At 39.1% G+C, this 17,648-nt stretch overlaps 1 protein-coding gene across 1 annotated transcript in view; it reads right to left on the reverse strand.

Annotated features, from left to right (window-relative positions):
* LOC145470537 (low-density lipoprotein receptor-related protein 2-like) overlaps positions 1 to 7,372 on the reverse strand; it is a 60,334-nt gene extending 52,962 nt beyond the window's left edge. Inside the window, exons 1-3 of the mRNA XM_081454343.1 lie at positions 6,762 to 7,372; positions 949 to 1,062; positions 209 to 325 (exon numbers count right to left, since the gene is read on the reverse strand). Coding sequence (XP_081310469.1) covers positions 209 to 325; positions 949 to 1,062; positions 6,762 to 6,852 — 322 coding nt within the window. The 5' untranslated portion in view covers positions 6,853 to 7,372. The remainder of the gene's footprint in view (positions 1 to 208; positions 326 to 948; positions 1,063 to 6,761) is intronic.
* Positions 7,373 to 17,648: the final 10,276 nt, after the last annotated feature.

Below are 17,648 nucleotides of genomic sequence, written 5' to 3' on the forward strand. Positions count from 1 at the left end.
GATGAGAATACCAAGGTGACTTCAAGTCTTGTTTCAGAGTTAACATCTGAAAAAACTGACCTCTAAACACTGAACAATCAGGCTTTACTCTTTACTTTTGAGTAGGTGAGGTTTCAGCTTTTGGTAATAAGATATTGATAAAGTACCCAGCAGGTCCAGTATTTTTTAATTATAATTATTAATAATTTATTGTCAACAAGGAACCTACTACAGTCCAACTCATCACTGCCATCGTCACACTCTGCACTACCATCACACTGCCACCTTGTGGGAATACAGCGAGTTCCATCAGCACATCTAAACTGGGTACTGAGGCAATTTACAGCTGTTGGTGAAACAACATACAAATAAAAAATGAACAATAAATTATAAAACAAATAGAAAATTAAGAAAAAAAATTCACAATAATTAACGAAACATGAAAATATGTAATTTTATTTTAAAAAGAAATTAAAATAAAATAATAAAAATAAAATTAAAAAATAATTGTAAAAAAGTGTAGCCAATGGAAACACAAGACTTGTCGTCTTAGCAAATTCAAACTTTACAATGTTCCTGCTATTATTCCTTCCTATTTCTTGGAACATTTTAAACAAGCACTTTTGGGTTTCAAACACTTCTGGCATCTTAATTTATTTGTTTCCAGGTTGTCCAGCAGGAGAAAAATGACATAATTAAATTGTTTATGACATATTTAGCATTTAGTTATAGATACAGTGCAGCAGTGTGATATTAAAGGCCTTAAGGAAAACCCAGACAGTCACAGCTGGTTTTTCACAGGTTCTCATCCAATAGTGCAGGGAGGTGATACAATATCATTTCCTAAGGAATGGTCAATACAGTATCACTTCCTGGATTGTAGTCTCCAATGAAATATCTCTTTATAAATTTACCTAGTCGGAACAAATCTGTGTTCCCTTACATGTATATAAAACTGACAATACTCACAACATCCCTTCTCATCCTCTCCTTCTGTACAGTCTTTGTCACCATCACACTGCCATGTTAAAGGTATACACCTATTGCTGCATGCAAACTGTAGTGCCGAACAGCTTGGATCACCTGAAAAATAATCATTCCAACTTATCATCTTACATGTAGTCCATCAGTGTAAGGCTAGTCAATTGTTCCTGACCAAGCATAAGGTATAGATGAAGAAATACATGTATCAACCAGGCAATTGTTTTTTTTATTATTTTCTTTTTTTTTTTTTTTTTTTTGCACATTCAACAAGATGAGCCTAACATCTCAGGCACTTGCCGTTCAACCAACAAAATCCGGTTTGAATTTTCAGTATTTTAACAATGTGGACTTCCAGAAAATATCCGTACCTCCCCCAGGAAGGAAATGTTCTAAGACCCCTCCACCCCTCTCTGGAATTTCAGATTAAGCTTCAAATATTTCTTTAAATTTGTTGGTCTCACAGCACCACCTCCCACCCCCCAAGAAATTCTGTGAGAGAGGGGGGAGTGTATGGATATTTTCCGGCACTGCACAATAGCAAATAAAAGCTGAAGCATTTCTCAGAAGTTCCAGAAAAAAGGGCAACCTCATAATGTACACTTAATTAGATTATCCACATTTTCAAAAATTTCTCTCTGGGAACTTTCTGTTCCATCTGTTTTTCCTTCCTTCATTTATTGAATCACAGAATTTTCAGTTGAATTTTTGGTTGATTTTGTTTGGAAAGTGTGTCCTGGACTAAACAAGCTTTATAATATCTAATACATATGATAGTACAGTTTTTCCTTCCTTCATTTACTCAATTACAGAGTTTTCAGTTGAATTCTTCATACATTGCAGACTTTCCAGAAACTTTCCAAGGAAATCACAGCACCATTCATCCCTTTCTAAAAAGTTCCAGAATTATTGGTTGATTGGAAAGTGTGTCCTGGACTAAACAAGCTTTATAATATTTAATACATATAATTGTACAGTCACTTGACTTAAGCATTTCTAGCTATAGAAAAAGACTACTAAAAAACAGCCAGCACCTACAAGTCAGAGTGAAGGACCTGCAGGTGGACCAAGTGATTATTTTGCTCATTTAACTGATTATTCTGTAGACGAAGCAGAACTTGTAAAACAATAAAGAAATGGATCATGAAAAATGTGACACATTAGGTACCCTCAACTTAATGGATAGCAGGGATGCCACAGTGGTGAGAGCACTTGCCTCCCACCAATGTGACCCAGGTGTGATTCTGGCCCGGTGCCATATATGAGTTGAGTTTGTTGTTGGTTCTCGCCTTGCTTTGAGAGTTTTTCTCTGGGCTCTCCAGTTTTCCTTCCTCCACAAAAACCAACCTCTCCAAATTCTAATTCGACCAGGATAGAGGACCTGCATGAAAACCAGCTAAGGCTGATGTGGCTTCCACTCTGACTATAGTAATTTATTTATTTACTTAATATTATTTATTTTTATTTAATCTACATGTAGAAGTGACAGGCCTTAAAGGCTGAATTGAATCTATTGTTTTCAATTTTCTGAAACATGCAGGAATGATGCAAGTGTGACAGAACAAAGAACAACTCACTGGTCAGAATATAATATATAATGAAAACTTTATACTGATCAGACTTCAGGATTTCAAAATAAAACACAACCATATAATGATAGTTCGTTGCTTCTACCTGAAATTGCCTACTGATAGTACACGTATGCTAATATGAAAAGTTGTTCATGCATGCATAATTTCAAGTGCATGTCTCTGAAACAAATCAATTTAAATGCAAACACCTCAGGTTTTGAAAAATCAGTGCATTTTTCTTCCAAATTCCACTTCAGCAGGTTCTGCTGTGTTTCTACTCTTACTCTGCTATAATTAGTAGTTATGTGCACAGTTTTCATGTAGTACTTGACTGGAACTTCATTGAATGACGCAGTTGCAGAATTACAGCAATTACAGAAAACTGACAACATAAATGCATTGTCTTGATTAATAGGTAGATCTCTTTTGATCTGTTACGCTGTTTAAAATTTTGATTACATTGAATGAAATTTAAATTGGTGAGCACCCACATAGAACTTTTTGTGATGGCATCTTATTTATAGTAATTAAACTGATTGCACATATTATTAATTATAATGTGTAAACAGCTCACCAGGTCTTAACAGTATTGTTTAATTTAATAAGTATATTCTGTCAGTAATAAGTCAAGTTGTCATCCACTTTCAAGACCATTCAATCCCAAGACAAGCAATGTCATGAAATCTCCCTTTCTAATTAATTCAATAATTAATTCAATATTGATATCACTTTTGTCTGGGATATCAGAAATGGGAACTTTAAATAAGAAATTTAATCAAAAACTTTATTAAATAAATTGGCAAATGAACAAGGAAAGTGAAAGATAATTTGCATTAATCCCAATAGACTACAAAAATCCTGGGACCTGAGCAATAAGAATGTGACAATAAAAGCTTAATCTACATTGTACAAATATCGCAATTATGTGGACTGTAAAAAAATTAAATAAATATTTAAAGTTGGATTAAAAATAGTTTCATCCTCAAAAGTTATCTTACACTGTACATATTAAATTATATGATTATCATCATGGTAAAATTCTATAAGGTAATTAATACAGCTGTAAATGAAATTTTGAAACCCACACAGACATATTTAAATCTTAAACATAATACCACAGCTGTCACCACAGCAGGATGCTTGCTGCACATTAAACTTGATTTGACATGCAACATTCCTGCATGATAAGTATATATATTATTATGTTGACAATAAGGCCGTTTGTTTCTTACATTTTTTTACTTACTTGATAAATAAATTGTTAACATTCATTAGTTGTCTATCTTGTTCATTCAAAGTTAGTAAATAAGGATATATGCAATATTTATCTAAAATTCTAGACACATAGGAAAGAGATGGATAAATATGCTTCTGCCTGAATACGTATGCTAATACACAGCTTTCTTTTGTTGCAGGCTAAAGTTATCACTCTGTGAGATCTACCAGCCCACTGGGCCACATCCTGTTTGTTAATTTTATACATGTAGTGGAGGAAGGCCAGGGGGTGGCAATCTGGGAGTGAAGGGGGTGGGAACTTCAGGAGGAGCAAGAAGACAAGCAGGAAGTGGAATTCTACAACAGTACAGCAGGGGTTTAAACTGTAACATCATTGTGATCATGCTGGGGGAAATCATCCACTTGAGGTTTATTTTTCACAGTTTGCATACAGGGTGTGCAAAGCAACATAATGTTCACGTTTCAACACATTTTCTTCTTGTACTAATGGTAAAGTCTGCACGCGAGCCAAGTGGCCCATCAGGCTGGGGCTTATCCCGGTTTCTGTAGCATGAAGCGACTAGGAGTATTTCTACTTCCCCCTGGATGGGATGCTGGTCCATCGCAGGGTTACCCCCAGCATCAAGTTCGTCAGTACCCATTTATACACCTGGGTGTAGAGAGGCACTGTGAGAGTAAAGTGTCTTGCCCAAGAACACAACACAATGTCCCCGGCCAGGGCTCGAACCCAGACCGCTCAATCAGGAGACGAGCACACTAACCATGAGGCCACCGCACCTCCCACTCTTGTACTAATAAGGCAGTCAAAATAGATGTACAGTATGTGGCTACGAGATCCAAGGCAGTTTGAGGTGTCATTCTCAAACTCATTAACAATTCATGAAGTTTAAAGAAAGGAAATCATGAGCGTGAGTTTCAATTGAGAAGATACCAGTACATCAAACACTCAAGAATGTTTGACTACATTTCCAAACACCTCGCAGTTCATCAAAATACTCCATTATGCACACAGTATTTTCAACTGTCTTCCCATTGTTTGAAAATGTGGTCAAACATGGTCTTTTCTGTTTGATATGTTACTAGTTCTTACAGTATACTAGACAGTAGAAATAAATGTGTGTGGATACAAGATCAGCAAGGCACTTTGATGTCTCAACAATTCTTCCTTGGTCATCTAGTAAGAAACTTGAAAACTAATGAGTTGAGTTAACACTTACTTGTAGAGCCATATGGGCCATAAAATTTGCTCTGGGTGGTCAGTCATTTCTCTATTTTAACATAGTACAATTGGAAGAACATTATTTTAGCTGAGATTTAAATTTTATTTTTCATCATTAGGGGCTCATACATTAGGTAATTATGTACGTTGAAAGTTCAAACCTTTTTTTTTTAAAGAATGCAGACAAGCCAAAACTAGTACTTGCTTCTCAAGAATGCTACCATTAATGAACAACTCAAGTAATGTGAGAAGAATGTACTTCTTGCTGAAAGCTCTCTTAAAATAGTGTAAAACAATATTAGGAAAAGTCTTGACAATCGCAACAATTTGAGGGCCTAATATATATAAGTTCTAAAATAATAATAACAGCAAACGAAAGATTGTGTTAAGACTTTGTCTAGAAAATTAAACTCTGAACACTGGCCGATATAGTTCCTCTTTCAGGTTCTAAAGATATTATAGATCGCCAATATCATTTATTACTACATAACAAAAATTAATGCAGATATGAAAAGTAGTTCAAGTTGTGTGACCGTTACGCTACTGATTTTACAAGTGGGTATTGGCAACTGTAACAATTTATGTACCATAATTTTAGCAGATAAATATAATTAACAAAGTAATATAGAACAACAAATCAAACCTCCAAACTTGACTATATCAAAAATTTTCATTGAAATGATACTTACAATCTCCTTTGCAAACTTGTCACATAATTTTTATAGTTTTATACTGTTATGCAATATTATTATAATAACAATTTTTTTTTATAATGACAGCCCAATATATAATATGATGTAAAGAGCTGACATGTCTACAGATGTCTTTATTGATTTCTTTGAACTATAAATCTTATGTTGTCACTAAATTAAAAAAATAAATAACTGTTTTGCATAGACCCGCCATGGGGAATTTATCAATTGGATTTATATCAATAAATCATAAACAGATAACTTATTTGCCCTCTATTAAAGAAAGGTATATATTTAGATAATTTGCACATTATGTTGTTAGCAACATAACTTTAACTTTACAGACAGTTTATCTGGGATTTACTGCGCAGAAAACAAAGCCCAATTTGTCACGCCCAAAATCTGCTGTTAATAAACAAGTAAGCTTAATTTTTTAGCACGCTTTAGATCACATGAATGAACTAAACGACAGCATATTCGATATAGCACTGTCGCGGACAACATCGAAAGGCAAGCTTACTTCTGTAAACACCGCAAGATTGTTGATGAATAAATCCAATTATGTTTCATAAAAACCGATTCATAACCCTCTCGAATTAACAATGGTTGCTGCACCCTCGCCAAAATGTTTGTTTGAAAGCGCCGTACAATTGTATAACAATGCAAAACACGTGTTGAGAACGCGGCGAGGTTTCTCGTTCAAATTGTGAGCGAACTGCATTGTGATTGAAATACGAGTCCGTAGCTTTCTTCTTCCAGTTACAAGTCGAAGATTTTGGACTTGAGATAAAGAAAACTTCACTGAAAGACACAATAAAGCGACGGCCTGTCATGACCTCGTGTACCTCGAGAAGATCGATTACGCAGAATTTTAATACGCGCACAGTCGCCTGCACTGACACAACTTCATTTAACTAAATTACCCCACTACAAAGCAAATTCCCTATGTCAAGACTATAAAACAGAGTATAACATTCAGGACATGGCAAGGAGAAACACTGTAAGAACAGCATTTGAGGGTTTCAGAAGCCGAGACCATTGTAATCACGAAAGTTAACTTACTTTGAGCAAAATTAATCTTACCGTTTGAGGGCAGAGAGCAAGCAATGCAGGTGGACAAAATGAGTACAACAATTCTGTAAACGGCAGAACTCGGAAGAACCATGTCTCTCATGAGATGTAATGCTCACTTTCACAAGTTATGATGGCATTGTACCGGCCGCTGCAGGCACAGAAGTACTTCGTTCGCTGAAGTCCGCCTCACGGTCCGCGCGTGATACTAACTGAGCGTGACCTCAGATGTCGGCGCGGCGGACTTCTACGGATTTTTATTAACATGCAAATATCGGGCTCAATGACTCTGCTTATCGCCCGCATATCTGGGTACGACTGATTTCACAGGGACATAATACGCGTTTTCCAGAGACATATTACACGATGAGCGCATTTCTGTAAAAGAACAACTTTAACCTCGCAGACATTCCCCGTCAGATGCGGTGGTTAATGGTCTTTCCGGGCTTCTAATGGTGTTGGATTTCATCTATATATTCGCCACTTGTTTCATCGGCGCCCGCAAATTTGAGAATGTGTATGATAATATCTACAAGCGCGATAGACGAAACATCCCTGCCTATAGCTTAGCAATTAGCCGCGTAAAATTTAAATGTCACTGAGTTAATTTTTAACAGACTTGCACAGGGTGCAAAAGGCTATCGCAAAATACCCAGGACGAAATACGCCCAGACAAAAGTGTTTTTCTTTTCTTTTTTTTTTTTGTTCTCGTTCAAAAAAATAACGGTAGCTAATCACCAATCAAGCAAGAACGCTTTAATTTTGCTAGTAGGTACAAAATTTCGAAGTTTGGCACTCATAGTTAACCAGTTTTTCAGCTGTTTGAAGACCTTTGAAGACTGCAAAGTCTTTTACAACTCAATATTGTTAATGAACAAAGATGTTTTTGCAGCGATCTGGTTAGGCGAGGCCTGCGGCATGCCTAGCTGAGTGTTTTTTTCTTTTTTTTTTTAATCGAGCTGTTTATCTATAGTACACTGATAGTATACTATACAAAAATTCCAGCCAAGTATGTAATGTCTACCCCCACCGCAAATATGCTTGGAGTTATTACATATTGCTCTTCCAACCTGAGTTGCAGCAATCATTTTTTGCGCTATCTGTTCGATGATCAGTGCGAAATAGCGACAGAAATTTGGCAATACTAGTTCCATATATGTGACTGGCCTTAGGGACGAAATCGCAATATACCAGTTGAAAATTAAGCTACGCATCGACCAAAGATTCAGGAGATATCACCGATACACAACCCCGTCAGTCGAGTCTTCTGATTATTAACGTACCCAAATTCGCAATTAGCCAATCAGAAGCCGTGTCCACTGTCCTGATATCCTGCGATATCGAGTCACTCCAGTCCTGACCTGATGTGGCTACGATATCATGCTCGTTTGGGTACGGTTAATCGTGCCGTTTAGCTGACGCTTAGGCGGCATAAGAGGTTCTCATATCAGGCTCGTTTGTTATGACCATGGGTATTTTGGCTCGACTACGTCTCCCCAAAATACAAACCATTGCTCGACCAAACGCTACCGAAGCGCACCAAAAAGGTACGATTAGGTAAAAGAAACCGGACGACCAGGTTAAAGCCTTTCAGGCGCCTTATGCCGGTCATTTTCACGGCTAGCTTTTTGTTGGCTTCGAGATCGTACGTAGGTCCGCGAGGCATACCAGAAGCCTTCGGAGTGCAAACAGCGACCTGCCATAATTTTGTTGTTTATATTTTTAGAGCGGTTTTCACTTGAGTGTCAAACTTAACTCGCATTTCATGTTTGATTTGCATTACTACGCTACACGGTTAGCCTAAAAAAAAACTCCCGCTCTTTCCTGCGCATCGCAACCTGTGTTTGCTTGGAGTTTTGATTTTCTCAGTGGATTGTCTCTGTCCTTTTTGCGATTGTCCAAAGTGATAAATTTGGTTATGGTTTTGATTTTACGATGCTCCACTGAACGCCGCCCCAACAAAAGAAAAGTTTGACTCGTTATGGTCCACAGTGTAGCAGGCAATCACGTTGTTGGATACGCGTAGTAGTATAGTTGTGAGTTCTAACTTATAGTAGAACATAGAGTTGCTGTTGGAAGAAGTATAGAAAATGAAAAAGCGTAGAAAATGAAACAGAAAATGAAAAAGAAAAAAATGAAAGAAAATGAAAAAGCGTACATTAAACTCACTGCGGTGGGTGCCGAACGTCACACACTGGGGGTCGAAATGCGGCGACTGACGTGAGATGGAGCAAGCCCCTTCGTGTAGACTCATGACACGCACTTTGCAGGCACCGAGAATTATGTTGTTTGCCAGTGCAGAGCACACGTTGCGACATCGAAAATTGAGTTATATATGTCAATGCTTTACGACGCTCGAATTTAAAATCCCTAAATTTCATGCAACAAGCTGCGCAGAAAAAATTTGCCTCCGCAACAAAACCTTTTCACATGCAAAAACGGGCGCTTTCGCATGAAAAAAAAGTGTCGCCAAAACAGGTCCCCATTTGATGTCCCCTCAATAAATAAAATGCCCCCAATGTGTGGTGACCTCGAAGTGTAGGCAACAGTCGTAAAAGCCATACGAAAACGAATAAAAAGCAACTGTCCATCTTCTTTAACCCGATTTTTGCGGTTCTTTTTAGTACGCTGGAATCTTCAAAATTCAAAAATTTCTGCGGCTTTGTAGAATCTATAAATGTCTCAATAGATCAACAATGGGAATTTTGAAAATTCAGAACGATAAAAAGCAAGATGTTTATTATCATTCTAAGCAAGATCCGTTCACACTAGGGACCGTTCATTTTTTATAAGGTAGGGGGGGCTGGTGGGATTTGGGGGGGGGGCCATGCGAAAAAAAATGGCTTTCGAGGGGGGGCCATCCCAAAAAAATTAGGGAAAAAGGGGGGGTCATGTGAAATATTTTAGTAAAACTTTAAAATGGCATAATGTTTGAATATCAAAAAAATTGCTATAGAATAAACATAGAAGGCAGGATACAAATTTATTACAAACTCTCCTGCTTTAAAAAAACGTTTGGCGACAAAAAGCATTTGTAGCTACTGAAAAGAAGTATTTAACACTTATTTTCGAATGCAACTTTCACTGGCACTCATCTTCATCTTCGCTGTCGTCGAGTTCTTCGTTGCCGCTTGTGCTGCTATGGGAGTCTCTTTCACCAATGCTGCAAGAAGCAGCAATGCTTTCCGTCAGAGTGTACTCTTCAGGGTACATGAAGGTGTAAACATAATCTCTGACTTCCTGCTCAAGGTTTGTGGTGATTCTGCTTCTTGCAGCATTGGTGAAATAATTCCCTTCCAAGAGCTGTGCGATGTATGGCCCATCTCTTCTAAATAACGACGTGGCAACATCCACAACTTTAATACACTCTTCCGGGACGGCCGTTCTAGGAGGATACACAAGGCATTTTGGAAAATCATTTCCTAGCAGGTTTCCAACACAGATTCCATAAACTCGTTGGACGTTGTTTTCAGTCCGCTTCTTCTTTCTTTCATTTGACTTTCTGTGGTTTTCTTTTTTCCTTCTCCTTTTGTTGATGTGTTGTTTGAGTATGCCCTTGAATATGCTGTTATAATTGCTCTTCTTATTTTCTAGTGCTTCCGTGTCCTGCGTGACCTTCATCAACTTAGCTTCTATACATTTGATCTGTTTTACATTAAAACTGTGGGCAAATTCTTCGCCCTGCTTCAAAGCAAGCCAATTGGACTGAAAGAGTGTGGAAACGTGTTCCTTTACATCTTTCAATATGACATTCAACTTTTCCACCATTGCTCTGTGCTCTTTGATGGAGAAGTTCAGTTTTCGTCCATCACTGGGCTTCAACTGGTACCCTGGCATGGAAAACTCACTCGCCCTTTCTGAACAGCCATCCGCACTTAGAAAGATTGCTTCTTTTGCTTGTAAGATGTCAAACTGCCTGGATCGTTCAGCTGTAAACCTTTTCTTAAACGACTCGTTGCTTTCGCCATTATTGCGCATTTTGGAATGAGCCTCTTTCATGATGCTCATGTAGTAATGCACTCTTTTCCCGATTGGAAAAGCCCTTCATGGGTATGTTATGGTTTAAATTTAGTTTTGGCTAAAATTTTCAAACCAATTGGATTCTCATTTCTCTTTGTTCTGAATTATGACAATGAACTTGAGACATTGAAAATTAAGAAATTTTAAACCATAGATAAATTTAAACCATAACAAGTATGCTAAACTTTATAAAAAGTAATCCACTATTTGCAAGATTTGAGAACACTCATAGCTTTTTGTTCTACCTGCACAGGGCAACATTTAAACATGCCTGTCACTAGAGTAGAGGGGAAAACCTTCCAAATAAAGACATCTGTAAATTAAATGTAACAATGTGTTTCACACAACGCATCAACAGATTTCCAGTTTTCTCATAACACTTTGTACTTGGTTCAGTATCACAATGCAGGAGCAAGGAAAGACTCTGTTCCAGGCCACTGTTACTTCCGTAAGATTGAGAAGTTTATGAATGAGCACTATGAGGAGGGGGAGAACTACAGGGAGTTTCTAAAGTTGTCCTGTCAGGAAAAGGAAGGAGAAATTTGTTCTCTTTGTTGTGAATGGACTGGACCACCCATAGAAAGATACCCTAAACCAGTTCCTGACCATTCCTGCCTACCGGAATACCATTACCTCTCCTACCAGAAGACCCCAAAAGAAGGGCGTGATCCAGATGACTGGCAGCTAAGGGTCCAAGCGAAGAAAGAGCATGGAAGTGGCAGGCTGGTTTTATCTGACCCAGAGAGCGTTGCTCTGTTTGCAGATAAGTTTATTGTCAAATCAAAGTTTGTGGTGGATTATCTTCAGCATCTTGAAGTGCTGGAATTAAAAAGGAAAAAGAGAGCAGGAGAAAAGGCAAAGTTAAGTAGGGACGCAAAATATAAATCACATGAGGATTATCCTTGGACTGAGTTGTGCGAAGATCTAACCAAGCTTAAAAAGCTCCGTGTTCCAGAACTAAACAAATACTTGAACCACCAGGGGCTGAAGCAGCATTTGAAACGCAGCAAGAGTGAGAAAGTAAAGGCAATTGTAAGACATTCATGCTTGCAGCAGAAGAGTCTTATCAGAGCTGGCCAACCAACACTGAGAAATGCCAGGACATTGACACAAAATGACGACAGGGCAAGTGCTGACAGCAATGAAATGGATGGAAGTGACAATGATGAGTATGACAGTGATGCCATTGACTCTCGGGGAGAAGACTCAACAACTCATCAATTCAGATGAGAAAGATGCCAATGAGAGGCCAAATGCCACACGCTCAGGGTGAGCCATAACTAGGAGATCCGAAATTGACTTCTCTTTCTTTTGATTTGTTTTTTAAACAACAGCTCTCTGTAGTATAGGGATTCTAATTTTGTCTTCATAGTGAGCACAATAACGTGAAGTAGGGGGATAATAGAGAAATATTAAAAAAGTTGAAATCTAAATATTGTTTGTTCAATTTTTTTTTTTTGGGGGGAGGTCATCCCAAAAAATTACCGCTATAAGGGGGGGCCATATGAAAAAATTGGTAAGCTGAGGGGGGGTCGTGCGATTTTTAAATGGTGCTTCCCAAATCCCACCAGCCCCCCATCCCTCATAAAAAATGAACGGTCCCCTACGCCGGCGAAATTTGAAAACGATGGTTTCACTCTGAAAACGCATCAAATGTTTTCCGTCCACATATACAGTACGCCGGAGGAAGCTGAAAACACAACGACAATCACTAGTTATTTTAGGTCTTTTAGAGTCATGTGTTTGAAAGAAAAAAAGAAAAAAAAAACTCGGTCATCATGACGCCATCGTTTTCAGAAAGCTCTGTTTCAACATGTTTTCTGTACCCGACGCGAAAACAAAAAGCTGGCGTTTTTAAATTTCTCTAGCGTAGTGTGGACCGGGCCTTAGATCTCGCCAGATCTACCCACCGGTTTAGCCGGAAACATTCTCCCGAATTTGTAATTACGTTACACGTAGATAAAGCAGGGATGTGTATACTAAAATTCCGGGTAGTATTTCATTTTTAGTAGCATTTAAGTACTGCAGAATGCAAGGACAACTTAGCTTCGACAGTATTATGAGCAAACAAGAAAAATGGCAATGGACTTATACGTTATAAACGTAACTTTTAGCACATTAATATGACCCTTCAGCAAAGGTCGTAGCGACCCGTAGCCTGAAATGTTAGTCATCTCCCGCACTCAACCTAATCGCCCGGTGATTAGATTGAGGGCGGGAGGCCTGGAGATAACTGACAGTTCAGGCTATAGAGGTCGGCACACACACTAAGGGGCATGCTGCGTGGACACGAAGCGGACACAAGACTCTTCCTGCATGTGTATACACATAGGGTGGGCGGTCAATCTGGTGCACACGAAGCGGATATTGATTAATTTCTATGTTGTAACAGGGACAGTTTGGGAGAGCAGTACACACGATGCGACATCGAAAGCTGAGGTCATTTTGTCCCTGCTTCATAACGCACGGTGTCACAGCAGCTAAATCCCATGCAACATGTTGCGGGGACAAAATTTTGTTCCCAAAACAATTTTTCTTTTCGCAACACAGGCAAGTCACGCGAGGAAAACTGTCGATGCACTGAGCATGTCTCCTCTCGATAACACTTTGTCTTTCCATTTTCACATAAAACGAAAATTGCCAATAATCGATCACATCTGTCATTTTCCTTCGTTTCGCTTTGAGACCCTCGAGCTTCTAACGAAACACGAAATATGCAAGGCTTTTTAATCGCGCAAAGCTAACCATTTAGGACCGTTTGTTTGAGGCCCCGTCCACACTGCGGCAGAGAAATTTGAAAACGGTACTGTGTTTTCACTCTGAAAACTTATCATCAAACGTTTTTCGTCCACACTACACCGCGGAGAAATTTGAAAACGCAACAGTCACCGGTCATTGTTGATTTGTGTTTAAAAAAAACCTCGGGCAGGGAAATCACATGAATATCGTGACAGCTTTGTTTTCGAAAAGCTTCGTTTTCAAAATGTTTTCGTCCACACGTGCAACACGCCGGAGAAGTTTGGAAACGGTGTTTTCACTCTCAAAACGCATCAAATGTTTCCCGTCCACCCTACACCGGAGAAATTTGAAAACGTAGCCACCACCGATCATTTTAAAAACCTCGAGCAGGGAAATCACATGATTATCGTGACATCATTGTTTTCGAAAAGCTTCGTTTTCAAAATGTTTCCTACCCCTAATACCTCTAATACCCCTAATACGCCTAATACTCGTAATACCCCTAATTACCCGTGATCAGGGGCGGGGGACCGCCCCTGCCCGTGATACTCGTAATACCCCAAATACCTCTAATACCCCTAATACCCCTAATACCCCTTATTACGCTAATACCCCTAATACCCATAATTACCCGTAATACCCGTAATACCCCCAAATAACACTAATACCCCTAACACCCCTAGTGCCCCTAGTACCCCTGATACCCCTAATAACGCCTAACACCCCTAACACCCCTGATACCCCTTATACCCCCAATACCCCTAATATCCCTAACACACTTAATACCCCTAATACCCCAATTACCTCTCGTACCCCTAATACCCCTAATACCACTAATACCCCTAATACCACTAATACCCCTAATACTAGTAATACCCTAATACCACTAATACCCCTAATATCCCTAATACCCTTAATAACAATATGAAGTAAAAACTAACGGTAAAAGCGCGCGACGTTTCGACCGAACTTTTTCGGTCATTATCAAGCTTAAAAGTGAACATAAAAATTTTGCATAAGTAGAAATATAAAACAAAGAAGTATGAAAATGTAAAAAAAGGGTGTTAAGAAGAATAAAATGCATGCAAGAATAACATAATTAAAAATTATTAACAACTTTCGCACGAATTGAGTTTGACTGTACATTGAGTCTCAGTTCATCAACAAAAACATTCAGTCATAAATGAGAGAGCCAAACTTGTTCTTGCACTTTTTTACGGTGGTAAAATTCTTGGTAAGATCCTTGGGCACATAAGAATGTTTCACACGAAAATGTTTTCTAATGGAGGAAGACGCATTCTTGAGCTCTTCTAAGCGTTGATGCAAATGCCGCCGCGTGTAACCAACATAACCTACATCATACAGGTCACATTTAAATGGATGAACAAGGGATTGTTGGTTAACAATAGACGGCTTGACTTCGCGCGGTTTTAGATGTTGTTTGATCTTGTGACTTGCAAACGTGGGATGTACGGTCACTTGAATTTTCTGGTTCAGATCTTTGAGTTGTGCTCGTACGATATCGGCTGAAGCCTGGGCCGGGTTGTTCAAAGCCCGATTAAGCTAACCCAGGATTAGCGAAAATTTCGATTTCAGTTTTGTAACTTTTGGGTGCTATTTTCTGTTTATATTGTTTGTCCTTCAGGTTTGAGTTTGAAAAATCTCAAACTACGCAAAACACAAGCAGTGAAAAGCATTTTTATACAAGAAAAATGGATACTTCGATTAACTTTTAAGCCTGGGTTAGCGTTAATCGCCTTTCGAACAACCCGGCCCTGGTCTTTAAATGGCAGAGCAACGCGCGAACAGGATCTAATTCATTGTTAACAGCTGGTAACTCGGGAACAGGTTGACCAGAAGTTTTGACTGCAATGAAGCGCGAGATGGTGGGTTTAATTAACCTGTCTGGGTAACTCAGTCGAGAAAACACCGTCTAGCCTATCACATTCCTCGGAAAAGTAGGACCAGTTGGAAGAAAGGCGGAAGGCACGATCAAGCATAGTTTTCAGCAAGCCGCGCTTGTAGCGATCATCAACATGGCTCTTGTAATGCAGCAGAAGGCCAGTGTTGGTAGGTTTGACGTACACTTTGGTTTGGATTTGTGTAGATTCGTTGAGGAGCTGTGTGCCAAGAAACGGAAGCATGCCATTTTTCTCCATCTCCGTCAGTGAACTTAACCGAAGAGTGGCAGTGGTTAAGAGCCTCGAAAAAGTTATTAGCTGATGATTTATCTGGCATAATAGTTAACGTGTCTTTCACATATCTCCTGTAGTATGTGGGCATCTTGCATGCATTTTATTGTTCTTAACACCCTTTTTACATTTTCATACTTTACATACTTTGACTTCTTTGTTTTTTATTTATACTTATGCAAAATTTTTATCTTCACTTTTAAGCTTGATAATGACCGAAGTTCGGTCGAAACGTCGCACGTTAGTTTTTAATTCAAATTGTTTTAAAAACCTTTACTTAGAAGAATACCCTTAATACCCTTAATACCCCTAGTACCACCTAGTACTCCTAATACCCCAATACACCCAATACCCCTAATTACCCCTAATATCCCATATACGCCTAATTACCCCTAATACCCCTAACACCCCTAATAACCCTTAATACCCCTAATAGTGATGATGTATGCGCACCGAGTATAGCTGCCGTTTTTAACGCTTCTCGAATATTTCAAGTTTTATTCTTATGTGATCAACTTCCGCTGTCCTTTTCGTCACTCATATCTCCTGTTTTGGGATCAGCTTCCGTGGCAGTTGCATTGAAAAACCTGGATTTAATCGGCCGTTGTCGGTTGCGGTATCGAAGAATACCTTCGTCGGGACTCCGTCGACGACCTATTTTGTACTTGGCAGAAACATGGCCACGTCTGGCTTTTACTGCCGTAGATCGATCTCACCATTTGTCAAGACATTGAGAGAAATCCTGGCCGACTGGCTAGCTCTTCATTCTTCTGCTCGGACTGAATTACCCCCTCCTAATATTTCACGCAATTACGATCGACTAACTCGAGTTTATCACATAAAGTCCTACTCACGAACTGATCTCCTTCACCTACGCTACCTGGACAGAAAACACTTGGAAAAGGTTTCTCTATACTCCTTGAAGGTTCTTGGTTTTTTAAAATATGAAGGAATACGTCGAGGAAAGACTGATAGGGCTATGGAAAAATTTGTTCATAACATTTTACCTATTATTTCATCGCATCAGGAAGGTAAAAAAAATTAATATTTAATTTGACACCTCTACGGTTGGTGTTCAGTAACACTTCTGTCTTAAGGGCCTGATTACATGGCGAATTCCAGCCCGGGCTGAAATCTCAGCCCGGCTTAGGGGGCTGAAATTTTTTGCAGTTACATAACGAATTTCAGCCCGGGGCTGAAATATTAGCCTCTGCGCCAAATATGAAATTGTGTGCGAAAAGTCTCCAGAGTATCAAAATGGCGCCGAGAACACGAATCGTGAAAATAGGCGCATTGCTTCTCTCGTAGTTTGACCTTTTGTTGGCGCTCAATTTTAACTCTTTGGGATAGTAACACCCTACAATGATGATGGAACTGAAACGAAACCTGTCTCTTAGCCAGAAAGACGTACTTGCATATAAAGAAAATATGTCCTCAAGCTTGCCGAGTTCATGGCCTCCCTGGCAGCCTCGTGCTGTTTAACCTTGTCTCGATGTTCTTATATTCCATCTGAGCTTTAAAATTAGAGGGATTCTCTATTTTATCGCCTTTATTCCACTGAGAGAGCTTCTACTTCGTAGCGGCAGCCATCTTATTTCCTGCTTTTCAGCCCGGGCTGAAATTCCGTTTCGATTACATGGGATTTTTTCAGACTTTTTAGCCCGTTTGCCCGGGCTGAAAATCCTAGCCCGGTTTGAAAAACCGCGCTAGGATTTTCAGCCCGGGCTGAATTGCGGCCCGGGATGAATCCTTCTCCATGTAATCGTCAATTTGATTTCATGAGAATTTGTTTCAGAAGCCGGGCTGAAATTCGCCATGTAATCAGGCCCTTAAAGTCATTAGCAACATTTCATCAGCCAAGTTTTCAACCGAAGCATCTTCGTTTTGGTCTACGTAATGCTCTTTCTGTCAGGAACAAAGTGGAAACAATCATTGATCACTAATGTAC

This window comes from Orbicella franksi, chromosome 15 (genome assembly GCF_964199315.1).
Source record: "Orbicella franksi chromosome 15, jaOrbFran1.1, whole genome shotgun sequence".
NCBI lineage: Eukaryota > Metazoa > Cnidaria > Anthozoa > Scleractinia > Merulinidae > Orbicella > Orbicella franksi.